Source organism: Toxorhynchites rutilus, chromosome 3, assembly GCF_029784135.1.
Source record: "Toxorhynchites rutilus septentrionalis strain SRP chromosome 3, ASM2978413v1, whole genome shotgun sequence".
NCBI classification, from domain to species: Eukaryota; Metazoa; Arthropoda; class Insecta; order Diptera; family Culicidae; genus Toxorhynchites; species Toxorhynchites rutilus.
Genome location: NC_073746.1, coordinates 63,860,196 through 63,887,587, shown reverse-complemented (window position 1 = coordinate 63,887,587; position 27,392 = coordinate 63,860,196). Strand labels below are relative to the sequence as shown.

Below are 27,392 nucleotides of genomic sequence, written 5' to 3'. Positions count from 1 at the left end.
GCTCGCTTATATACCGATTGGTGAATTCAATAGCCTGTTTTGAAAGCAATTTTAAGACTATTGAAACAAGTTTTTGGATCAAAAAGTAACAAGTATATAACGCGTAGACATTTTATCTTTCGAATGCAGTGTTTATCATACCATTTCGTTCAGTTGTTTAGGAGCTATTAACGCTCAAAATCTCGGTCTCCGGCGTAACGCTTTCGTTTTCGAAACTTTGATTTTACACCCTGGTATAGAAATGAAAGACGTAGTCCTACGTCAAAACGGTAGAAGAGAAGATTCCAGAACATGTGTGTAATCCTTGAATGATGTGAAAGCTCCAAATCCAAATTGAACTTGTGCTTTCGTCAATGAAGATAACCTATACATTGAAGAACTCTTCGTTGTGGTATATAGCAAAGTGTATTCCTTTGGAAACATTTTTTGTCACAACATACCATGTCCCACTGTCGGTTCATGTGAGCTTTGGTAAAACTCAGACGTCCTCCGATGTGAGATGGTGTAAGATGAGGAGTTTTGACCTTTTAAGCCCACTTTATGTGAGGATTTTTTACCAAAATTTGATTTGATTTTCATGCACATGCGATTGTGAGGTATTCGAACCTGTTCTAGTTATTTCCCGCTTATCCCGGTCAGAGAGTTTCGATTTCGCCAAATTCACCAAATGAGTGAGCACTACTTGATCGGATCGTTCAATCCGACGAGAAATTTTTCTGATACCAACATTTTCTTGGTGAAATGCATCGTTTTGTCTCTCTTCTCTCTCCGTGAGGACTTTTCCCTTCGGCATAACGGGTGTTAAAAAAAAATGAGAATTTTTTCAATCACATATAAAAAAAAATTTTTTTTTCATCGATTTCAGTATTTTTTATTAATAACATAATGTATTTTCTTCAAAAAAATGTCAGTGAATGTTTGAGTAAGGGCCGTGGTCTGCTGTTCGACGCAACTTTGTCGCGATGCTCTCACAAGAACGTTGTACGGTTCTACGAAACGCATTTCCAGCAAGGAAAAAAGTTCACGGTGGCACATTTTAAGGAATAAAATGTACCTGTCAGTACGGTATATCGTATCCTGAGTTCCCTGAACGTAGAGCGGAAGGTCGGAAGCGGTCGTCCGGTGACGATAATGACGAAGCAGAGGAAGACATCGTTAAAGAAGCTGTTTGACAACAAGGACGCAACCAGCCTGCGTGACGCCGGTCGGAAATATGGCTGCTCCCACGTATTGATCCATCGGACCCTCAAGATGGAAGGAATCGTCTGCAGGAAGAAGACGAGGTCGCCGGAGTACACGGAGGTGCAGATTGAGACGGTTAAATCACAGTGTCGGTGGATGAACAAAAAATACCGCGGGACGTCTTTCGTTCTGGACGACGAAAGCTATTTTCCGCTGTCCAAAACGCATATTGCAGGAAATGATAATTACTACTCCAGCGACAAGTCATCCACACCGCCTGAAGTGAAATACAAGTTCGAGCACAAGTTTGAAAAAAAAGGTTATGTTGTACATCGCCATTTCCGACCGAGGCATTTCAAAGCCTTGGTTTAAGCCGAGCGGTCTGGCAATCAACCAACAAATCTATCGAGAAGAGTGCCTCGATAAAATCTTGCTGCCGTTCCTGAACGAGCATCACGCGGATGGGAAGTACGTCTTCTGGCCGGACAAGGCGTCTTCCCATTACGCCAAGAAGACGCTGGCGTATCTTGAGGAGAAAAAGATACCGTTCGTGCCGAAAGATCGTAACCCAACAAACTTGCCCCAGTGCCGCCCAATAGAAAATTTCTTTGGCTCACTCAGTGCCCTAGTGTATAAAAACAATTGGAGGGCCAAGGACACGAAGCAACTGACTACAAGAATCCGGAATTGAATCCGGAATTGAATCCGGAAAATGGACGTAAGTGCCGTACAACGTTCTTGTGAGAGCATCGCGACAAAGTTGCGTCGAACAGCAGACGGCCCTTACTCAAACATTCACTGACATTTTTTTGAAGAAAATACATTATGTTATTAATAAAAAATACTGAAATCGATGAAAAAAAATTTAAAAAAAAATTATATTACAGATTTAATTGGTTTAATTGAGTGTATGTTACCAATAAAAATCGTCGTCTCGAATTTCAAAAAGGTACCCCATAAAAAAATTTTATCACCTCGAAAAAACAAACTATGCAAAATTTCAGCTCAATTGGACCTCAGGGAGAGTGGTGCAAAGCGGTCGAAGTTTGTGTTTCTTGAAAATCGAATAATCACTCAAGAATTTTTGACGTAGGACTACGTCTTTCATTTCTATACCGGGGTGTAAAATCAAAGTTTCGAAAACGAAAGCGTTACGCCGGAGACCGAGATTTTGAGCGTTAATAGCTCCTAAACAACTGAACGAAATGGTATGATAAACACTTCATTCGAAAGATAAAATGTCTACGCGTTATATACTTGTTACTTTTTGATCCAAAAACTTGTTTCAATAGTCTTAAAATTGCTTTCAAAACAGGCTATCGAAATCACCAATCGGTATATAAGCGAGCGGCGCTCGGAAATCCACTCAGTTCTAATTGAACAGCGATTGGAGCATGTTGTCGCTGTTGCGGTGAAGCTCTTCGTTTATCATGAAAGCGCGGATGAACGGTGTCACCAAGAGCCTGTTTGTGCACCCTAGGCCAGAAGGGAATCTATCAGGAGGAGAGTGATGCCACAAACGGTTCCCTGGGAAGACATCGCTACACACACATACACGCGCGGCTATTAACAGGTGGTTATCGAGTTGGCATTAACCACTGGTGGGCTTCCAGTATCGAGGACCAAATCCAGAACACTGTGACCAAATACATTTGTTTTGTGGTTTTTCAATCAATCGCAATTAACAGGATAGCTTCAGAAGATTATTCTTCCCCATCAGTAGGATATTTTCGTATCCAATATTGTATGCGCCCGCAATCGATTATTGCTCAGTCGCCGAAAGTTCCGAGCTCCGAGAGTTCATTCCCCTCTAGTTTGCCTTCCAAATTGCCATCGTAAACCACACCTTCTCTCGATTCAATCACACACAAAAAGCATACTTAAGCGATATTCTGGTGGTGAGACACATTCATTTTTCGTGAGGACATCGACAAGACAACATCGTTGCCTAACGTGCTGGAGGAGGTGGACGGCGAAGGATCGACACATACACGCGCAGAACTCTTTCCGTTAGGATGCCATTCAGCATCGAGAAAGTTCCGGAAAGATCTAATCATTGCTGGAAAATAATCTGCCAGTTCCTTTGGGAATTTTCAAAATATATTCATGTGAAAGAGTTTAATTGAATGTTTTTTTTTTGATGAAAAATGCCACAAAATCGACGTCGAGATGACTACTTGAAAATTCTTTTTGTCAAAAATCGACACTCTGGGTCTTTTTTTCGGAATACGAGGCGAAACGTATAGTTTGGAGTGCCAATGGAAATGGGCATCTCGATTTTTCATATGGCACTTCGTACGAAATGTTGATTTACACGATAAAATACCCAACGCAAAATATTAGCTCAATCGAACTTTATTTACTAGTGTCGCTACGATAAAATTGGAGTATTTTGAAAACCGAAAAATCACCCAATGGAGGAGTATAGGAAATTTATGTCAAACGTCTTATAATTACACAAAACGTCGAGATTTACTATCATCTCGAAAAAAAATTTTTGTCAAAAATTGGATTTTTGTCACTCAGTCGGTTTTATAGACGGATCAATTTTTGACAATTTTGTTTTTTTAGATAACTGTAAATCTCGACATTTCATGCCATTTTCAGACATTTGGCATCAAAAATTTCTTTTTCGAAATCACCATTTTCATGTACCCCGGAGGAAGCTGAGACAATTCATGACTTGGATATAAAAATAGTCTTCTAGTGGAAAACAAATTCAAAAAATGTTTTTTCGTTGCTTTCAACCCATTGTTTGGCCTATTGCGTATACGTATTATCGTGATAACCATTATGGGAATGTTTAGGAGACGTAATCACCAACACAATTAGTGTGGGGAAAACGTAATTTTGTTGTTTTTTGTCTACAAGCATAACCATGCAAATTTCCAATGAAATAATCTGTCCACTTGAAGAATATTGTCGGCAGAATGAAGGCCTAGATTTTGCGGATTAAAACTTATTTTTTTCCATTTGGAAAAACGTTTTTTTCAAAATTGCTCAAATGCAAACGTATTACATTGTGTAGAATGCAAAACGGCGAAAAAGTCGATTTTGTTCATTTTATCGTTTACGTCTCCTATACAAACATGGGCAGTCTAGAAGCTGGTAATTGTTATCATTCTTCGGAGCAGCAAGTACAACTGTTTCTGTTTCACAGCTAAATGGCAGAGTTGCGAATGAGTGCTGCGATTAGAGAAAATTACCACTTGACGAAGGTTGTGGTACCGAAAATTTCCTTCTGCCGTACCGTCGTTTGCCGGATGTGTCCCTAAATTCCAACACTTCGTTCGCCGACATCTGTCACATCCCTGCTGAAAGTGTAAAATCGATCTAGAGTGAGTGGCAAGAGTGATTTACCGCCCCCTGATGGTGAAAAATGTTGCGTGTCATCAAAATCAGTGTAAAACTATGCAAGAGATTTTCAAGGCGCTTTCTTTGGGTTCTATTAGAGATTCAAAAAGTCCACTTTATAAAAATATATAAATTTGTATTACCACATCATCTGAAGATTTTTCTCTGTTCTTTGTTGCGTTTTGCTAGGAACACTTGAAACAAACAAAATACATTACTTACGCCCTTTGGATTGCAATGACTGACAAATAAAAAAAAACAAACGCGCACACGTGGGAAGTTAGATTTTTGGCAAGCCTTCCACCAGCCAGCCAGCAAATCATCGTCTTACGTGCCCTCAATCAGCTTCGAGTGAACATCGTACAGGGTCTGTGTGGGTGAAAGAAACGATCATTCCAACGCACGGTTGGACACTTATTAATTAATACTGTAGTGTGATTAGTGGGAAATCGGGGGGCGGCAGTAAATTTTCATCTGGCACATCCACAAACTGCTGACAAACGGACATACAGGGATGGGACCGGACGGTTGGGTGTGCAAAAATGGAAACAGGTGGAAGTGGTAGAGGTCAATCTTCTCCAGCTGACGGGTCCTCCTTCTCGCTCTTCTCGCAGATTCTCACATCAGTTGGGTCGGGTGGCGGCGTCAAGATCGCCACTAGCGGAAGCCAGAACGTAACAATCCTATTTGCGTTGGGTCGAAAACATGTTTTTGTTTTAATTTAGAGCAAACGGCAATCGAAAACGATACGGAACGTGGTTTTAGGGCTATTCAATAATAGAAAAGGTTCTATAGTGTGTTCTGTCCCGCACCGGTGTTGTATTATGGTAGTAACAAACATCGTAAATTTACTATCGATCCGTACCCAGGTTGACCTTTAGCTAGTTCTCTTCTCGTTCAGGAACCATCCCTAGGAACCATGCTAGGAAAGGTGGGCGGGTTGTGGTTTGGTTATACGGATATAATGAGTGGATGTTAGATAGGGTTGAATGAGAGGACGGGTCAAATCTGTGGAACATATTTCAGCACCGATTGAGTACTTTTCATTTCGTGAATGTATTTTGATCAGTCCTCAATTCGACCCATTCGCCACAGTATTTCCCAAAATCAGATATACTAGCACTAGTCGTATTTACCGTTTGATGTTGGCTCGTTTGACGTTAAGCATGTGATGGAAATTACCCAGGTGATACACGTGTTCTCACAGTAATCCGAATACCAACAAAAACTGTTACTTCTAATCGAACTGGTGATGATGGATGGTTGATAATAGAAAGAGTAGTTGTCGTTTTACAAATATCTAATAAGAAGTCAAAGCTTCGTGTTTCTTGTGTTTGTTTGGGGGTGTGGCGAAGGTGTCTGCCCGGGATTTATCGGTTGCCTTCGCCTTACTTCAGCTGCCTCACGTCCTTAACGTCCTCTTCGATCAGCTTGTGATGGACGGTGCTGAGGGCCTGAGAATGGTTTGCACAATACCACGTACGACCAGGTATCAGTGATTTATATTGAATCGTAATTTCATCGGAAGTTGTATTCACAACCGAGCTCAGAAAGCAGAAAAGTTATCCATTGATGAGAAAAATAGATGAGAATTTTGCATGATAACTGACACCACCACCATAGAATTTGGTTTACGTTAAGAACCTAATTTTCTTTGTTAATCTAATTATATTATACAGGTCAGATATTCTTGTTCTTCAATCATGTTTTTCAAGCTCACTAGGTTTAAAAGATTTGCACGAATGGTTTCATTTGTTTTATAAATTTCCTATGCAGACTTTTTTGATGTAGGACTACATCTACCAGAAAGTAATGGGGAATAAAAATAAAATCTAAACACTGGAAGTGTAGGAAATAATGATAGATTTGGATCGCTTATAACTTGACGATATCCTTATAGATCGCAATGATTTTTGTATCAATTGATTAAAAAAATTTCTACGCATCTATCACAGCAAATAAAGTTTATTTTTCTTTGAGATAAACAAATGAATAATTGTAAAGTATCAGGCATTATCTGAACGCGTTAAATCCAACGTTTTGGTTGGCTCAAGTTGCACACATCGAATTGTATCGACCAAAAAAAACAACTAGAGTAACGGCATAACTATCCATATCATTCTATCCAAAAGAAATATGAAAAATAACACAACGAAAACAACAGAGGCACGAGGTTGTGAGTGCTGTCTCTTCTTTTCTCTCTTAAAGCTGCTGGCACATAGTAGCCTGAAGAGAAACGAAATATTGCGTCACAAGCTCCACCCCTGTGTTTTTCTCCAGCTATTTAATACGTATAGTTATATTTAACTTTTCCGTTGGAGAAGCGGCAACATAGTAGCAGCACTAATATCCGCGATGACAGATGTACAGTATCGACGTGTGGTGGCGACTTTCAAGTTCGGAACCATAGTTTGTCTCGAAAGTCTTATCTTTATCAGATTAGAAAGCACGCGTTTTGTTTTGCGCTGTTTTCTACGAGGTTTTTTTTTACGCGGATTTTCCAATTAACGCGGTTTTTTTCTACGCAAATTTTCCAATTAACGCGGTACCCGTGTAAAAAAGACCAGTGCAATATCGCATCTCCCCCTCAGCTCACCTTTTTCTCTCATGTTCCCTCAGAGCATATTACGGTAATTAGTGCTTGTAACGGATTTTTATGGATTTTAGGTGTTGGATAACGGGGAGCTCGCCGAGAGGTACAACGGGACGGAGTTTTTACGGGCAGCGATTCATGAATCCATCTTTCCATGTCTACTTAGCTCTGGACAGTCCAACAGTGGTATTGCACATGCATCGGCAGAAGAGTGTACAAATTACTAGAGAATCTTCTAGCAACAGCAGATGACCTCATTCGTGAGGAAACCCGAACTATAGCTACCAGTAACCAACGGAATTGCAGGAAAAAACTACGGGACTACAGGAAAAAATGATAGGAGGTTGTGTTCAAGACACGACCGCATTGTTGACGTAGAAATACGCTGCAGTTTAATTCAAGTCGCTTGTTTATGCTACGAATATTTTGAAATTACCATCCTACCAGTTTGGTCGCGTTTGCATCGTTACAGGGCCAATGCACGCGCAAACAGATACAAATGGGGTTTCAGCATTTGCGGTTAAATTTCGATATTTGTGTCGTACTGGTCGCAATTATTTTTACATGAAAAAGCAGTGATGTATAACTTTGTGAAATCATGAAAGATGAACAAGATTCCTTTATTTTTTGCAAACTTCTGATCAGTATTCCGAAACAATGTTTTTATGTTTATGTTAGAAATATGTTTACTATAATTCTTCTTTCGCATGTATCACAAAAATCAATGCAGAACATGCAGAACAATGCTCTTTACATCTACACAGTGCGCAAAACATGAAATTTTCCATTAATCCTTTCCTCAAGCATGGATTACAAATTTTGTTTCTACTGAGTACCGTTCATAGTAGCACCGTTTTGGTTCGCGAATAAGTTCACAGGACATTAAAATTCGTTTAGAAAATGTGTGAACTGATACACTGTTGCATTGTTGCAAACGACCGCAAGGGTTAATACAGAATTCGATACAGATTTTCTGAGAAAACAACACAGATAAAAAGATTTTTTGAGACCAAAAACACAGAATTTATTATGGCAAACCTGGTCACCACTACAGTCGAAGATAGAATAAATGGACACTATGTGGAAAATATTTCTTTACAATCGTGCCAAGTTCATGGAATTCAATTGAATTCCAACAAACTAGACCCTAGTGAAACAGAAAAAGAAATCATTTTTAAACGTAAACACTTCTCAACGGAAAAAAATCGCTATGTACGACCGAAACTCAATAACAAACGAGGAGCGTCACCGCGCACGTCTATCCCGAACTCAAGCTCTCTGTGTCAGTAGTTCGAGTACACGGGCGAGCAGCACCATAGTAGCAAATTAAATGTCGAAGTTCGTGTTACGGGTGCGTTCGTCGCTCTTCGGTTCGGCGTTGCTTCATACATCAGTAACTACGGTTGGCTACAGTGTCGACATCTGGTAGCAATATTCATTTAGGAATGTCCATCAATCTCCCATCAAATTAGCAGGCCCGAAGGCATTTTTGAATTGTTAAAATTCAAATGAAAACTTCCACAAATCCAGCATACGACACATAGCCTTACGTAACCCTGCGTCAATTATGCGGTTGTGTCTCGGACAAAGCCCTCATGTGACCTTTTGACGTAGGACTACGTCTTTCATTTCTATACCGGGGTGTAAAATCAAAGTTTCGAAAACGAAAGCGTTACGCCGGAGACCGAAATTTTAGCGTTAATAGCTCCTAAACAACTGAACGAAATGGTATGATAAACACTTCATTCGAAAGATAAAATGTCTACGCGTTATATACTTGTTACTTTTTCATCCAAAAACTTGTTTCAATAAAATTGCTTTCAAAACAGGCTATTGAAATCACCAATCGGTATATAAGCGAGCGCCGCTCGTAAATCCACTCAGTTATAATTGAACAGCGATTGGAGCATGTTGTCGCTGTTGTGATGAAGCTAACGTCGTTTATCATGAAAGCGCTGATGAACGGTGTCACCAAGAGCCTGTTTGTGCACTTAAGGACAGAAGGGAATCCATCAGGAGGAGAGTGATGCCACAGTTCCGCTTGAAACATCGGAGCAGCCGCCACACACACATACACGCGCGGAACTCTCGTTGCTATTATCGTTGCTGAAAAATAATCTACCAGTTCCCCTGGGAATTGAAGAATACATTCATGCGAAAGAGTTTATTTAATGTTTTCTATCCATACAACACTGCAACCAAATACATTTGGTTTTGTGATTTTTCAATCAATCGCAATTGACAGGAAAGCTTCTGAATATTATTTTTCCCCATCAGTAGATAATTTTCGTATCCAATATTGGATGCATAACATGAAAAACGGAAAATTTTTCACATCGCGAAAATCATGTTATTTTCGAGCGATTATTTGCTTCCTACTCATATAATGCTGCGACCAAATACATTTCGTTTTGGATTTTTCAATCAAAAGCGATCAAAGTAAGACCACGTCTTTCGGCAATTTATTAGAGGTGCAATGAATCTTAAAGAATTCCCGCTTTACGCGCACTGGCAAACGAAGTTTACTCAACAATTTCTCAAACGAGAAATGGGTGTTGTGAGAAAGAATTAGCGAACGCAATAACGACAAACGGGAGAAAGAGATGTTTGGAGGTTGAAGGAAATTGGCAGAAAACATCTTCATTTTATCTTTCGAATAATGTGATTCATACCACTTCGTTTTGCCAGAAAGAGATTATTAATGCTCAAAGGAGCAATCGAGTCCTCCGAGGAAATTACCCAGCGCAAATTAGAGTCGACTATCGATTGCGGCATTCGTACACAAATAATTTTATAATGCAGTTTCATCAAAGTGATTTCTTCGATATGGGGAAATATTCACTACACCATGTCATGTATTTCATATTCTTCATTATGAAATCCATATCCATGGCACCTATCGGTATCGAATTATCATCGACACCACGATTTTTGCTAAATGCTCATTTCAGTTCGGCCTGCAAAAAACTTTTCTGAACTCTAATCCATCAAACTTGGAGCCCTGAAATGGGCCGTTGATTATATACTAAGCTCATATAGCACGCTCTCCTTGGATTCGACGGGCCAGCTGAATGTCCTTGGGCATGATATGACGCGTTTTGCGTTGATAGCACACAAATTAGTATCTTCGAATAGGCCTCCTGCAGCGTCATAACCGCGGACCTTTGGAAGCGCAAATCGGTTTTGAAGTCCTGAGCAATTCCACGAACCAAATGCTGCAAAGGTAGATTGCGGATCAGCAATTCGGTCGACTTCTGATAGCGACGAATTTCACGCAAAGTTCCCGGTCGATAGTGATGTGGCTTTTTAACACACACTGGGGCGCTTATCCGAGCTGCTTTCGTGGTGCCTTACCATCGAAAGACTAACGAGCCGTCTGCTTGGTCCCTCAACAAACAAGTCCTCACGGTGCGAGAGTAGAGTAATGTGCGATTCACATAGAACGTTGCGAAGAAGAATGTCTATGTTCCGTCAACGTCTCCACCAATTCACACATGCAGTCAATGCTTCCACCAGCACAGTCACGTCAAATGTCAAACGAATGATTTATTTAATATTATTGTTGGTGTCGCCACCTACAACAATTTTAAATCGTAATGCCCTCTTTCGAATCATCATGCCTAGAATGAATTCTAAATTTTGAAAAATTCAATGAAAATCATTGAATTCAATCATTTAAATGCTTAAACCCCGTAGTCCGTCTCTTATTCAACAATAATAATATATAGACTATTTCTCTCAGCTAGTCGCGAATGATTTTCACTCCGAAATTTGGAGCTAAGAGATATGTTGGCATAAAAAAACAGTAAGTTACTCATAATGCGATAACTGAGGCACCACTCGGTGTCGCATTGGAGTCGATTTTGACCAGCAATTGGACATTCGCGACTGGTGGCGACTTTCAATGTGGGGCCATAATTTGGGCCTTAACTTAATGTTTACAAAAATTTCCAGTTAGAAGTAAAAATGTCCAATTAAACGTGTTGTATCACAGGTCTGTTCAATAAGCTTAATGTCGAATTGAATGTAAATTACTGTACAACCAAATTAAAACAAAAGTCGAGACACAAAGCCCAGACAAAAACCAAACGAGCCGTCTGTCTCCGTCAATTATTCTTTTCTACAAATCCTGCCGGTCGTTTTCGTTGAACGTATGCTGACGGGTCGTTACGTTGCCGGTGTATGTGAATGTTTCCATAAAAAATACATGGTAGAATAACTGACGTAACGGGACGTGAACGTGACGTGTATGTTGTATGTGAATCGCACTTAAGAAATGAACGAAAGCAAAGGAAGCGTGATATTATAAACCATAAAAGTGTAAAATGTAAACCCCACCCTCTTTATTATATAAGCTTACTGTATACTTATTTCGATGTTATTCGTTTCTCCCTCAGGGTAAGCTACGAATATAATAAGGGTGGGGTTTAAATTTTATACTTTTATGGTTTATAATATCACGCTTCCTTTGCTTTCGTTCATTTCTTACTCTACTCACGCACCGTGAGGACTTGTTTGTTGAGGGACCAAGCAGACAGCTCGTTAGTCTTTCGGTGGTAAGGCACCACGAAAGCAGCTCGGATAAGCGCACCAGTCGCAGGAAGTGTGTTAAAAAGCCACATCGCTATCGACCGGGAACTTTGCGTGAAATTCGTCGCTATCAGAAGTCGACCGAATTGCTGATCCGCAAGCTAGCTTCGCAGCATGTGGTTCGTGGAATTGCTCAGGACTTCAAAACCGACTTGCGCTTCAAAAGTTCCGCGGTTATGACGCTGCAGGAAGCCTATTCGAAGATACTAATTTGTGTGCTATCCACGCAAAACGCGTCATATCATGCCCAAGGACATTCAGCTGGCCCGTCGAATCCAAGGAGAGCGTGCTATATGAGCTTAGCATATAATCAACGGCCCTTTACAGGGCTCCAAATTTGATGGATTAGAATTCAGAAAAGTTTTTTACAGGCCAAAGGAGACTGAAAGGAGTATTTTCGTTTGGATGCCATTCAGCATCGAGAAAATTCCGGAAAGATCTAATCGTTGCTGAAAAATAATCTGCCAGCTCCCTGGGAATTGAAAAATACATTCATGCGAAAGAGTTTATTTTAATGTTTTCTAACCATTGGTCGCTGTGTTGACCAAATACATTTGATTTTGTAATTTTTCAATCAAGTGTAATTAGCAGGAAAGCTTTTGAAGATTATTCTTCACCATCTGTAGGATATTTTCGTATCCAATATAGTATGCGCGCGCAAAATGTTTCGCACCGCGAAAATTATATAATTTTCAATCGATTATTGCTCAGTCGCCGAAATTTTCATACTCAGAGAGTTCATTCCCCTCGAGTTTGCCTTCTAAATTGCCATCGTAAACCACACCTTCTCTCGATTCAATCACGGACAAAAAGCATACTTAAGCAATGCGAAAAAAAACTGAAAAGTTTAAAGCCTCTTTAATTCAACATCATCATCATGAAACGCAATCATTTTTCGTGAGGACATCGACAAGACAACATTGTTATTGAACGAGCTGAACGTGCTGGACGAGCTGGACGGCGAGGGATCAAGAGATTCATTACCTGACCTGAAACGCATTCAGTTAGTTTGGAACTGTGAGAGAGCGCAGAAAAACCGATCCATCAGAAGAAGAGAAAACGACCGAGAGAGTATCAGCACCGAAAAACGCACATATATATACGTGCGGAACTTGTTTCGTTTAAATGTCATCCAGCATCGAGAAGATTCCGGAAGAATATTATCGTTGCTGAAAAATATTCTGCCAGTTCCCCTGGGAATTGAAAAATACATTCATGCGGAAGAGTTTTTTTTTAAATATTGGTCTTGTGATTTTTCAATCAAGTGCAATTAATTAGCAGGAAAGCTTCTGAAGATTATTCTCCCCAATCAGTAGAATATTTCCGTATCGAATACAGTTTACGCGCGCAATGGAAAATGTTTCGCATCGCGAAAATCATCTAATTTTCAATTAATTATTGCTCAGTCGCCGAAAGTTTCAAACTCAAAGAGTTCATTCCCCTCTAGTTTGCCTTCCAAATTGTCATCGTAAAACACACCTTCTTTCGATTCAGTCACGGACAAAAAGCATACTTAAACGATATTCTGGTGGTGAAACGCATTCATTTATCGTGAGGACATCGACAAGACAACATCGTTGCTGAACGAGTTGAACGAGCTGGACGAGCTGGATGGTGAGGGATCAAGCGATTCATTCGGCCTTCGGCCTGATTCTACGCGGCGTGTGAGGTGAGATGACAATTGTCACATCACCATCACGCAACTCTCCTCACTCTATTCCTACAGTCGTTTCGGATGCCGTGAGAGGTTCATTTGATGTATGTGAGAGGATGAACAGCAAGTGACAAGGCGTTCATTCTGCTGGTTGCCAAATCTGATCAGAGATGCCACATTCGCACATGTGTTCACGAATTTGTAGACATTTAACTTTTATCATAACCTTTTATTCCTGCTGCAGGCTATTTAAAATAGTGACAAAACATTATTGATTCCATATGATAAACGAAGCTGGTCAGTATGTCAGACATTAGCACATATTTACAAATATTTCAGATTTTTATCGCATATATTTGAGAAAAAACATCTGGCATCCCAGAATTTTATTTGTTTCGCTCAGAGAGGTCAGATATTTGTTTTGCTGCAGTCAGTACCGTATCTATAGATCTGATTTAACCTGGCCTGTTGTTAGTGTATCAGGACATTCTGCCGAATTTGCAGGTATTTGATTTAGATTTGGTGAAACAGTTGATTGCATCCTGTAAAGTTTAGCATTTTTGTTTGTTTTGGTCGTAGTTGCTGCTGCTCTCTGCACTCTCAGTGTTAAATTGTTGCTCTGGCTCCGGCTCGGGCATATACCACGGCTTCTGAAATGGATATGCAGTTCGGTGACGATGACTCGCGGATAGATAGATGAAACACAAGACCCATATGATAGATATATTTTAGAGAAAATAAATAGATTTCATGAAATGACAATAATTTCGGTGTGCTTATTCGTCCAATTGAGGAATAACAGACTCACTACCGCTTTCACAAAAAAAACAAACTACTTGCAATTTGTCTTTCGTACTGTGAAAATTGAAGATAAATTGAATTTATTGATACATATAATACCATTACTATCGGTTCTATACGACCCAAAAAAACACTTATTATTCCTCTTCCTTTTTTCATTTGTTTTCATGCACTGTCGACACCTCAAGACATGTCGACGATTGTCACCTAGAAATCCCAGTTCATGTGACAATCGTCACGTATATTTGAGAGCGGGAATAAAGGCCGCTTCGGCCTTATTCTGCGTGGCGTGTGAGGTGAGATGACAATTGTCACTTATGTCACGCGATTCCACCAGGCGTATGCCGTGAGAAATCTCACTTGAATGAACTCTCACTTTATTCCCGCTCTCAAATATACGTGACGATTGTCACATGAACTGGGATTTCTAGGTGACAATCGTCGACATGTCTTGAGGTGTCGACAGTGCATGAAAACAAATGAAAAAAGGAAGAGGAATAATAAGTGTTTTTTTGGGTCGTATAGAATCGATAGTAATGGTATTATATGTATCAATAAATTCAATTTATCTTCAATTTTCACAGTACGAAAGACAAATTGCAAGTAGTTTTTTTTTGTGAAAGCGGTAGTGAGTCTGTTATTCCTCAATTGGACGAATAAGCACACCGAAATTATTTTCATTTCATGAAATCTATTTATTTTCTCTAAAATATATCTATCATATGGGTCTTGTGTTTCATCTATCTATCCGCGAGTCATCGTCACCGAACTGCATATCCATTTCAGAAGCCGTGGTATATGCCCGAGCCGGAGCCAGAGCAACAATTTAACACTGAGAGTGCAGAGAGCAGCAGCAACTACGACCAAAACAAACAAAAATGCTAAACTTTACAGGATGCAATCAACTGTTTCACCAAATCTAAATCAAATACCTGCAAATTCGGCAGAATGTCCTGATACACTAACAACAGGCCAGGTTAAATCAGATCTATAGATACGGTACTGACTGCAGCAAAACAAATATCTGACCTCTCTGAGCGAAACAAATAAAATTCTGGGATGCCAGATGTTTTTTCTCAAATATATGCGATAAAAATTTGAAATATTTGTAAATATGTGCTAATGTCTGACATACTGACCAGCTTCGTTTATCATATGGAATCAATAATGTTTTGTCACTATTTTAAATAGCCTGCAGCAGGAATAAAAGGTTGTGATAAAAGTTAAATGTCTGCAAATTCGTGAACACATGTGCGAATGTGGCATCTTTGATCAGATTTGGCAACCAGCAGAATGAACGCCTTGTCACTTGCTGTTCATCCTCTCACATACATCAAATGAACCTCTCACGGCATCCGAAACGACTGTAGGAATAGAGTGAGGAGAGTTGCGTGATGGTGATGTGACAATTGTCATCTCACCTCACACGCCGCGTAGAATCAGGCCGATTACCTGTCCTGACCTAACCTGAAACGCATTCAGTTTGTTTGTCACTGTGACGGAGCGCAGAAAAGTCGATCCATCAGAAAGAGAAGACAAGACGACCGAGAGAATACCAGCATCGAAAATTGGTTCCGCTTGAGACATCGGAGCAACCGCCACACACACACACATATACACGCGCACAACTCTTTACGTTTGCTGGTTATCGAGAAGAATCCGGAAAGAAGTGATCGTTGCTGAAAAATAATCTGCCAGTTCCCCTTGGAATTGTAAATTACATTCAAGCGAAAGAGTTTATTTTAACGTTTTCTATCCATATAATACTGCGACCAAATACAATTGGTTTTGTGATTTTTCAATCAAGTGCAATTAACAGGTGGTTATCGAGTTAGCATTTACCACTGGTGGTGGACTTCGAGAAGAATCCGGAAAGATATCGCTGCTGCAAAATAATGTGCCAGTTCCCCTTGGCATTGAAAATAACATGCAAGCGAAAGAGTTTATTTTAATGTTTTCTAACCATATAACACTGTCACCAATTACATTTGGTTCTGTGATTTTTCAATCAAGGGCAATTAGCAGGAAAGCTTCTGAAGATTATTCTTCCCCATCAGTAGGATATTTTCGTATCCAATATTGGATGCATAAAACCTTGTACCTTCAACGTAACGCTCTCGTTTTCGAAGTCCCCCAAATATTAATTTATTCATTCATTCAGAATGGATTCAGATTCAACTTCAAACAAATGATCACTGAATCAACGATAGTGCTACGTCACCATTGCGGTTATACCATAGATATAACCCACTTCCTGTTTTTTCTTCAATAAGTTGCATTCAACTCGTTGAGAGGTAGAACATTGTTGAACATCTAAATATAGGGCTGGGGAAAAAGAAATGTCGTATTTCTGGTCGAAATTTGACGCTTTATTTAACATACTTAAAATTATCCAATTTAAGTCAAATATGCGCCGTTTTGTTCGCAAACTTGTTGCCATTTAGAAGGCAACTTCATTATCCCCCCCCTCATAAAACCCCCCTCCTTATTGCCAAAAAACTCAGACAGCCAGTTTTCGCAAGCCTCTTTTGAGGCCAACTTAGTATCACCAAGAGCGTTTTGCATGGACCGGAAGAGATGATAATCATTTGGAGCCAGGTCCGGACTATACAGTGGGTGCAATAGGACATCCCATCCGAGCTCCCGTAGCTTCTGGCGGGTCATCAAAGATGTGTGAGGCCGAGCGTTGTCCTGGTGGAAAACAACACCATTCCTTTTGATCATTTCTGGCCGCTTCTGGTCAATCGCCTGCTTCAAACGGTCAAGCTGCTCACAATAGAGAACCGAGTTGAGGGTCTGGCCATGGTTAAGCAGCTCATAGTGGATGATTCCCTTCCAATCCCACCAAACACACAGCAAAACCTTCCTGCCCGTCAATCCGGGCTTGGTGATGGTTTGGGCTGGCTCACCGCGCTTCGACCACGACTTTTTTCGCTTTAGGTTGTCATACGTGATCCATTTTTCATCACCAGTTACCATCTTCTTCAAAAATGGGTCGAGTTCGTTTCAGCAGTGCATCGCAGGCGTTGATTCGGTCTAAACGATTTTTTTGCGTCAACTCGTGTGGCACCCATACATCCAACTTTTTTTGGAATCCAATCTTCTGCAAATGGTTCCAAACGGTTTTATGGTCTATACCCAGTTCCTGGCCAATCGAGCGAGTGCTCACATGCCGGTCTACTTGGATGATTTCAACGATTTTATCGGTTTGCACGACGATTAGCCAGTACGGGGTGTATCTTCGACAGCCACTACACCAGAACGAAATCGATCAAACCAACGCTGTGCTGTGCGAATCGTTACAGTATCGGGTCCATAAACTACACGAATTTTTTCGGCCGCCTTCGTTGCAGTTTTACCTAGCGGGTAGTAAAAACGTAAAATATGGCGAATTTCTTGCTTGGTGGACTCCATCTTTGACGCGCCGTAACTTGAGACTGAAAAGGACAATCACAACACTGTCAAAACGACACTTGTAGCACGGATAGCCGTATAGTATGACCCGATGCGATAAGTACATCACAAGATACACAAGATATGTATATATTGACAATATACGACATTTCTTTTTCCCCAACCCAATACTAGTTTAAATGCTCTTAGCTTTAGAAGACAACATCAACACGTGTTGAACTGCTTAACTATATCAAACCATATATTTATCATCCCTAGTTCAGAATAGTTTAATAATAACCATAAACATTACACGGCCAAACCATCACCACCTTCGGAAAATTAATTAGCAAGAGAAAATAGACCTCCACCAAACAGTAAAGTGTAGACCAGCAGACTATCACTAGCAGTACAAACACTCACCTTGAAATATTTCACTGTCTTAACCCGCAGCTCCAGCGTGGCGTCCTCGTCGCATATCATTATCGTGTGGGGATGCTGCTGGAAGGCACTGACGGTCCACATATGGTTCACTCCCTCCTCGATGGCTTTGTACAGTGCGAATGCCTTGTGGGCGCCAATAATTAGAATCATTACCTCCCTCGCGTCCATCACAGTCCCCACCCCCACGGTAAGCGCCTGCTTCGGCACCTTGTTGATGTCGTTTCCGAAGAAGCGCGCATTCGCCTCCAGCGTATCCTGAGCGAGCGTTTTAACTCGGGTCCTCGAAACCAACGACGAACCGGGCTCGTTGAAGGCGATATGTCCGTCCGGTCCGATTCCACCGATAAACAACTCAATCCCGCCGGCTGCCTTGATTTTATCCTCGAAGGCATTGCACTCCGCCACCAGGTCCGGTGCATTCCCGTCCAGGATGTGAACATTCACCGGGTCGATGTCAATGTGTTTGAAGAAGTTGTGCCACATGAAGTAGTGATAGCTTTCCGGGTGATCCCGCGGCAGATCAACGTATTCGTCCATATTGAAGGTTTTCACGTATTTGAAGGAAATTTTGCCCTCTTGGTGGAACTTGATAAGATTCCGATAGAGGCCAAGCGGCGTGGAGCCAGTCGGTAGGCCCAGCGTAAAATATTTGTCCGGGCCGGGTTTGAAGTCATTGATACGTTTCATCACGTACTTGGCCGACCACTCGCCGACATAGCTGGCAGTGTCCAGGATAATGAGACGCATGTTGATTCTGTTAATTGAAAAAAAACAAAAAATAACTCACTTCAGAATATATACACAATGTATGTTGATTAAAACTGTTCGACCACAGTTTGACTTTTGGGCAAATTGCTTCCAACAATTCTCCCCCAATTATTATTTGCCCGGGCGCGCTAATTAACCATGCAAAGCTCATTATTACATATGGTCGATCACATCAGGCGGACTGGCGAGAGCGACTCACTCAACACGGGAGGCCATAATTAGATTAATAACGGACGGACAAATTGAAACATGAGCCCTGTGGGAATCGTAGCACACACGGACGGACACAAACGCATGCTGAATGGCATCGAACGAATATGTATTTCGATCTATTTAAGACAGTAATTTAATTCTAATCGGACGACCCTCATCGTTTCCTGCAGGCACTTCCGCTGCATCGCCTCCGATGCGTTCCTCGATTGATTGATGACGATGTGCTCAGTAGACTTGCAACAGAATAACGAATAACTGTGGCAACAAAATTAGTCCGAAGCGCTTCTTTTATGCCGGCGCAATACAATTGATAAGAAAATTAATAGGATAAAGCCTGAATCGACAGCCCACAACAAAGTCCCCAAAGTGAATGGTTAGTGTACACAAAAACTTTGCGAGTAAGCGTTTCTCTCTCCCTCTTGCGCCTTTGGGAAGTTTTCTCATCCCGAAACCGACGCAAGGATGCCGAAAGGCTAATTTAATTAACCTGGACTGGGAAACTTTCATCATCGTTGGTGTTTGATTTCGGTAAAGTTTTTGTGTGTTCTGGTCAAAGCTACGGCTTTAGTCATCAGCTGAATTCAGATGGGAACGGAGCGTGGGTTGGGTAGTGGAACATCCAATAAAGTAAACTCTCGAGCATTGGTATTTTAGCAATGTTTTAACATTAGCTGAGAGACGTTTGGGAAATTTATACAGTGGAGGGTTCATTGGCCATTTTTTCGAGAGAATTTTATGTGAAACGTCGTTTTCATTGTATATTTGATGATTTTTTGACGTGGGACTACGTCTAACCGGAGTATATGGGGGGTAAATTGAAAACCTAAACACAGAACATGCTGGAAAAAATGAAAGATTCCGAATGCTTATAATTTCTTACTGGATCGGAAATAATTTTGCATCATTTGATAGGGAATATTTCTACGCTTCTATCGCAATTAATAAAATGTTATTTTTCATTAGATAAACAATTGAATAACTGTAAAATGTTAAGTGTTATCTAAACGCCCTAACTGCCTCGTTTTGATTGGCCCGATTTACGGTATCCCTAACACAGCCATCAGAACCAAGCAGGCTTGGGGATATCGGCACTACAAACACATGAAAATTGGGGGTATTTTTGTTCCGACTGAGTGTGTTTCCCTAACACAAACTTCAAATCCATGGAGCGTAGGGAAATTGGCATTGCAAATAAAATCATCGTTTGATAATTCTTCCGTTCACATATTTTGTCCTTGGCATCAAACCGAACGTAAAATAACTGTCATTAAATTTACTTGCAAGGGCTTCTGTTGAGGAGAGCGTAGGCGGAGATAAGTGTGTGTATATTTAGTTGCTTCAAGTCATCGATATATAACGTGCGTGCTTCATAACCCGTATGCCCAAATAACACATCTTCGCTACGATGAAACCCCATTTGAATCTGCTCCCGTGTGCATTGGTTCTGTCGCGATGCAACAATCACCTAATAACATTGCATCAATGCATCGCACTGACGCTATGATGAAGCAGGCATTAAGGTTGTGCGCCACATAATCATTTGAGGAATATCAAGCTGAACCATAGTGAATGTTGTGCTGGAATGTTGTGAGTTATTTGGGTTCGCGTGCCAATCGCAAAACTGCCTTCAACAAGGATGACATTTGCGCTAATCTTGAAGCAATTGAAGCAATGCAACTCTTTTCGAAGTTATTTAAATTAACAGAAAGACTTTATTTCGTTTATTTAGTCACCAAGAAAGAAAATGTCGTTCTAGAATTTTGTATGTGATTGGGTTTCGCTTGCGAGTAGCAGAACTTTCTCCACTAAGGATAACAGCTGCGTTTATCTCGAGCATGAGAAAGTAATGCAGCTTTTTTCGAAGCCAGTAATTCTAACAGAAGCGTTTCTTTTGAGAATAGCGCAAAATGATGAGAAATGTCTATACTATTAGTCGCTTCAAGCCACCAACGCATGGCTCTTTATGCATGCTACGTTGAACGGTTGTTTGGTGCTGGTTGGTTATCGTTGTACTAACGATGCCTAGAGGTGCGATTCCACTGTAGCATGATATTTGATATTTGCAAGTATTGTCATTGTTGTTGTTTCCATTCGGTGCCAAAGAAAGATTGATGTAGTTATGAGATGTGGAATAATGGTGCTGGTGCAACAAGTATATAATCGCCTGTAGCCGAGTGTATGTCAATTGCGAAAAAGGCCACCGGAATAGCGTTCGAAATAAATTTTCAATTCATTGACATGAAACAAAGTGCGACATGCGATCAGCCTGTGTATTGTTCTGCGAGAGCAAGAATAAATCATCAATCAACTATCGTCCACTGATTCTACAATAAAAAAAAAACATTTCAGGGTGCCCAAACCATTCTACTAAACAGTTATTTCTAAAATTTCACAGCATTCTAAAATAATATCCGAAGTTTTTAACAGGTGACTTGAACAAAATAACAGCGTAGTTCTACGTCAACAATGTGGTCGTGTCTTGGACACAAATTCAATAATAGAACTGCTGCGTTTACCAAAAAATGCGGCCCCATTCAGTCCGGCATAATGCTTGGCGAGCTAGCGAGACCATTCTCAAGTCACTTCGCAATCACAACTAAATGGATTTCTTTTTTTTCTTCTTAATTTTGTTAAATTATAGACTTTCAACGTTTCCAATTAATTCGTCTCTAGCCCTGAGAAGGGCTCTTGAGGACAACTCTATTCAAAACTTTTTCTCCATCTGCCTTGACAAAGACGAAGATTTCCGAGTGGGCACCAGTTTATATACAGATTTGTGTGATTTCAATGTTTTTAAACATTTTTCAGACTAATGAAACTATTTTCCGAGTCAATAAATAACAATCATATAAATCATAGACATTTTATCTTTCGAATGAAATGTTTATTATACCACTTCGTTCAGTCGCCAAAGAGTTAATAACGTTGCGTTTGCGTCTCTCAGTGCTAGTATTACATCTGCACTGTATAGAAATATCAATAAAAGAGCAACTATGCATTTACTACTTGTTTTTCGGAACGCTCATAACTCAACCATTTCTCGGTAGATTACAATGGTCGATTGAAAATATCTTACGAACAATAAGCAAGATCATGAACTTTATGAAACAAACTACTGAATAATTGTAGAATAAAAAGGCTGATTTTTCGGATTTCACATCTTTTCCACGCCGTTTATTCATATTGGTGAATAAGCCTCATTTTATAGTATGGTAATATACTCGATAGAAAAATCTATGATAGAGAATGAACTGACGACCTGGCTATGCGTTCCCTATCACAAGCACAATGTTTGTTGCACAATATATGAATACACCAAGACGTTAGATACAAATGAACTGCAATATTCAAAGCATTTATTGCTCCCTAAAACCTCCATATGCCTAATTTGGTTGCATTTGCTTGATTAGTTCTCGAGTTATGCAGAAATTTGTGATTCATTTTTATGGCACTGGTTAAGCAAATTGTATTGCAAAGCTCGGAACACTGCCACGGCTGTCTAGGCTTTCAAAAATAGTAAACGGAAAATTATTGCATTCAATCAAAATGCCTCGGCCAACGAAGGGAAGGGTTAAGGCTCTCCAACGTGAATATGTGAAAACAAATCGATCAACGAAGGAAAATATTTGAGAATTATCAACGTCGAGTTACTATGCGGAAGAACTTGTTAATACAAAAAAATTATAGGAGGTTGTGTCCAAGATACGACCGCATTGTTGACGTAGAACTACGCTGTTATTTTATATAAGTCGCTTGTTTATAACTTCGGATATTATTCTATAATGCTGTGAAATTTTAGAAACAACTGCTTAGTAGAATAATCTCTGAAATGATTTTTTCATTGTAGAATCAGTTGACGATAATTGATTGATGATTCATTCTTCCCTTCACAAAACAATCGTATGTCGCAATTTATTTCATGTCAATGCATTGAAAATTTACCTCGAAGGCTATTCCGGGGGCCCTTTTTCGAAAATGACATAGACTCGGTCACAGTCGATTATATACATGTTGCACCAGCACATTACTCCACATCTCATAACTACATCAATATATCTTCGGCATCCCATGGAAACAACAATGACAACACTTGCAAGAATCAAATATCATGCTACATGTTATTTAGTATTGCCTCAAAGGAATCGCACCTCTAGATATCGTTCGTACAAACTAAGCGTAAACCAAGCGCCAAACAAGCGTTCACCATAGCATGCATACAGAGCCATACATTGGTGGCTTGAAACTACTAGCAATATAAACATTTCTCATCATTTTGCGCTATTCTCAAAAGAAACGCTTCTGTTAATATTACTGGCCTCGAAAAAAGTTGCATTACTTTCTCATGCTAGAGAGAAGCGCAGCTGTCACCCTTAGTGGAGGAAGTTTTGCTACTGGCAAGCAAAACCTAATCACATACAAAATTCCAGAACATTTACTTTCTTGATGACTAAACAAGAGAAATAAACTCTTTTTTGTTAATAACAACCTCGAAAACAGAAGCAATGCTTCATTATGATCAACATTAGCGCAAATACAATCCTATATATCTTCGCTTATTTTTCGTCGCATGATTGGCGTTTGTGATTGGCACTAAAGTGGCGGCCTATCCGCCACTTTAGTGCCAATCACCGACAACAGGGAGGCGACTCCACCTGTTCCTACCTATCAGACTCAACAACTCATGAGCCGGGCCAACTTCTTTTACTTCCCCTCCGAAGGAAGACGTAACCAGAGATTTTTCGCCTCTGAAAATCCCAACGACGCCAGCTGGGATTGAACCCAGGCCGATCGGATTGTGAGGCTGTTACGCTAACCACACAACCACTGGCGCCGTCTTAAATACAATCCTAGTTGAAGGCAGTTTTGCGACTGGCACGCGAACCCAAATAACTTATAACATTCCAGTAAGACATTCAAGATGCTTGGTATTCCCAAATAATTTTTTGGTGCACAACTTGAACGTCTGCTTCGCCATAACGTCAGTTTAATGCATTGATGCATTCTCAAAGGCACCAACGAAGCCCTTATGAAGACGGAAAATAAACAATGTTAACTGCTTGGAAAATGACTGAATTATGCCACACAGCATGTACTCTGCTGTAACACCCTTCTTCTTCTTCAATGGCACTAACGTTCCTAGAGGAACTTCGCCGTCTCAACGTAGAATTACTTGCGTCATTTTTATTAGTACTTGGTTGAGATTTCTATGCCAAATAACACGCCTTGAATGCATTCTGAGTGGCAAGCTCTAGAATACGCGTGATCACAGTGCAAGTCGGAGGAAATTTCTTTGACGAAAAATTCCCCCGACCAGAACGGGAATCGAACCCGAACACCCGGCATGTTAGTTATGACGCTAACCACTCGGCCAAGGGAGCACTACAAAGGGAGTACTGCTGTAACACCCATCGATGCGAATTCGCTGATGAGTTTGTCAAGAGCGACCGCCTTCACCACCAGCGGGGGGAGCTTGATTTTGGTTGCTGCCTGGGCGTTTACATTTTTGAACGACGCGCCGAAATCGCCTACTTCGCTGTTGTTCGGTGCGGTGTCACATTTGCGAAGGCTCGGCGCTTTTCACTGCACAAACACCGCGTGCATCATTAGATGACGCTTACCTCGAAATTTTATTGCCCCTGGCAATGCGTTCGTTTTTTGCAGGGCTCGAGCCTGCCTTCCTCTTCTTCTTGCTCATCGCACACTACGCGAAGCGTCCTATTTATGACGCGGAAAGAAGAACACGATACGAATAACGCGAAAAACGAACAGAAAAATCAAACGACGATTTCCAAGTTGGATTACCACTGGTGGGGTCCAATCTTAGATCGAAGCGCAGCGAAAGCAAAGTGAACTGGATTACTCAACAGTCCGATGCCGAATGAAAGTTTGCCTCAGCGAGATCCACTGTTTATACTTCATTCTTCTTCTTTTCCTTTGTTCACGGAGACTTTAAATCCTACGATTTCCCCTCCATTGGTCGTCGATAAGTTGCTCGTTATTGATATCTCTGTTCGGGAAAGCACTCGAATGGACAGAATAAATGTATGGGAAAATAGAAACACTTAAAGTTTTCATGAATTTTAACCATTTACTAACCAGGGGATTCTATTGTATGGCATATTAAACAAATCTTACGGAATTTCCGATTCGTTTAGTATGTAAATCGCCAAAATCCGTTCGCGGCCAAAATAGTTATTAACGTTAACTTTATTTCATAAAAACGTGACCTGTTTTCTGATTTGACACCCTTAATAAAAGACGTAGTTCTACGTAAAAAAAAACTCCAATTCGCATGTGTTATGAATTTGCTCGGTTTACGCTCGCGTATAATCAGAATTTTACTTCATATGCAAATGCATTTTCTATATACAGGTCGGACTCGATTATCCGGAGTATTGATTTTTTTTTTCCCCCGGATAATCGAATCCTCCGGATAATCGAGTCAGAACATTTTTTTGACGTAGGATTACGTCTTTCGGGAACATATTGGGGTACAAATTGTAAATCGAAAATCGAGCACATCGTGAAAATTGTCCAATTTCAAACGCTTATTGCTCAGTCATTTAATGATGGATTGATGAAATTTTTGCGTCAATCGATTTCGGTACTCCATAACAATTTTTTATATTGAAGAAAATAGTATATGTCATGTAACTAACTATCGAACAATTGAGAAATCCCAACCCTTATCCTAACGGAAATACCCACTTCTGATTAGTCGAAATTGACTACATATGCGGCGGGTCCCTAACAGAGACAACAAAACCAAGCTGCCTGGGGGAAATCGGCATTGCAAATACATGAAGGTAGGGGGGGGGGCTTTTGTTCCTACCGACATGTGTTCCCTAACAGAAACATCAAAATCAAGCTGCTAGGCGGAACTTTTGTTCCTACCGAGATGTGTTCCCTAACAGAACCATCTAAACCAAGCTGCCTGGGTGAAATCGACATTGCAAATACGTGAAAGTAGGGGGAGCTTTTGTTCCTACCGAGATGTGTTCCCTAACAGAGACATCAAAACCAAGCTGCCTGGGGAAAATCGGCTTTGCAAATATATGCAAGTTGGGAGCATTTTTATATTGCAAGTAAGGTGAGTGATACGATTAATTCTAGCAAATAAAATTTAAATTTGGAACTTTAATGTTGGTTGCTTCGTAAAATTTCATATCAATGGCCGATCGTGTATTGTGCAAAAATTAGCACAAGTGTAAGTGTCAAACTGTATATGGTAGCAGTTATGTTAAAAATGACTTGATATATGGAACGATTTATTTCATATTTCATAAATAAAAACCAAGGTGTGTCCTCGCTCGAGCACGGGTAGTTTGGTTTGAGCTGTCTGTTTTTTTTGTGTTTATTTTCACCCAAGGAAAGTTTGTACGGCGAGAAAAATTGATAATTGTGTTCGGTATTGGTAACTATTTTATATTCCATTAGTGAGTTTTTTTCTTTATTTCATCCTTACATAACATAGGAGGCATCTCGTCTAGGATCACAGAGGACGGTTTTCATCATATCTCGTTCCACTTCGGTATCTTTTATCTGATACGCACCATCCAACGACTGTTTACCATCTTTCTGTCATCACTACTCGGTAAACACTGGTGGAGTGAACAAACAATATCCAACAATCAAACAAAATTGCCCTTTTCAGGGCCACCAAATCATTATCAAAGAGTTTAACGATGTAATTCTTTAAACGTATCCAAAATCAACAGATAGTCTAACGGAATCCTACGTCAACTATGCGGTCGTGTCTCGGACACAACCCTCCTGTGACTTTTTTCTTTACTTGTTTTTTTGCATGTATTTTTCGTTTTTTAAAAATAAAAGAGGAATTTGATTTTTGATTCATCCCCTTAAAATCACAAAACACCTTTCTCACATGAAAAAAAATTATCCTGATTCTCTCAGGAGGTGATAGACGATCGTATTTGATGAAAAAAATGCTCCTACGCATATGTTCGAATTTCAACAATGACAGAATTACAGAATTTATTTTTTGTTTCGGACTCTGTTGCTTCAAACTGGCTCTACATTGCAAGGTACGCTACGGAAGACGATTCTGATGCTTTCATTAGAAAGATGAGAAAATTTAGTACAGGATATAGTAGTGGAACAACTAAATCAGTGAATTTTAATAACTTTTTGGAAGTGAAACATTTAAAAGTTAATAATTTTTAATGTGTTATAATTTTATCCTAAAAATTTATATTAACCTAGATTGTTTCTATCAATTAAAATGAATTTACAATTACAATTTGTTCTTCGACGCACAACTTCTATCTTCCTTAATTTGGCTGCAATATCGATATAAATAATTCCTGGTGAAAATTCAAGCAAAATGTTAAAAAATCACTATTTTTACCACACTGTACATGTAATAGCCAATTAAACTTC

At 40.1% G+C, this 27,392-nt stretch overlaps 1 protein-coding gene across 7 annotated transcripts in view; it reads right to left on the bottom strand.

Moving 5' to 3' along the window:
• Window positions 1-4,651: 4,651 nt before the first annotated feature.
• Window positions 4,652-27,392, bottom strand: part of LOC129776075 (glucosamine-6-phosphate isomerase) — a 31,664-nt gene continuing 8,923 nt past the window's right edge. For 4 of the 7 annotated variants that reach the window (XM_055781470.1, XM_055781469.1, XM_055781472.1 and 1 more), the window contains 3 exons: window positions 17,991-18,765; window positions 5,673-5,990; window positions 4,652-5,219 (listed from right to left, as the gene is read on the bottom strand). In XM_055781470.1, coding sequence (XP_055637445.1) covers window positions 5,925-5,990; window positions 17,991-18,758 — 834 coding nt within the window. In that variant the 5' untranslated portion in view covers window positions 18,759-18,765 and the 3' untranslated portion in view covers window positions 4,652-5,219; window positions 5,673-5,924. The remainder of the gene's footprint in view (window positions 5,220-5,672; window positions 5,991-17,990; window positions 18,766-27,392) is intronic. The other 3 variants (XM_055781466.1, XM_055781467.1, XM_055781468.1) reach the window with 3 other exon arrangements.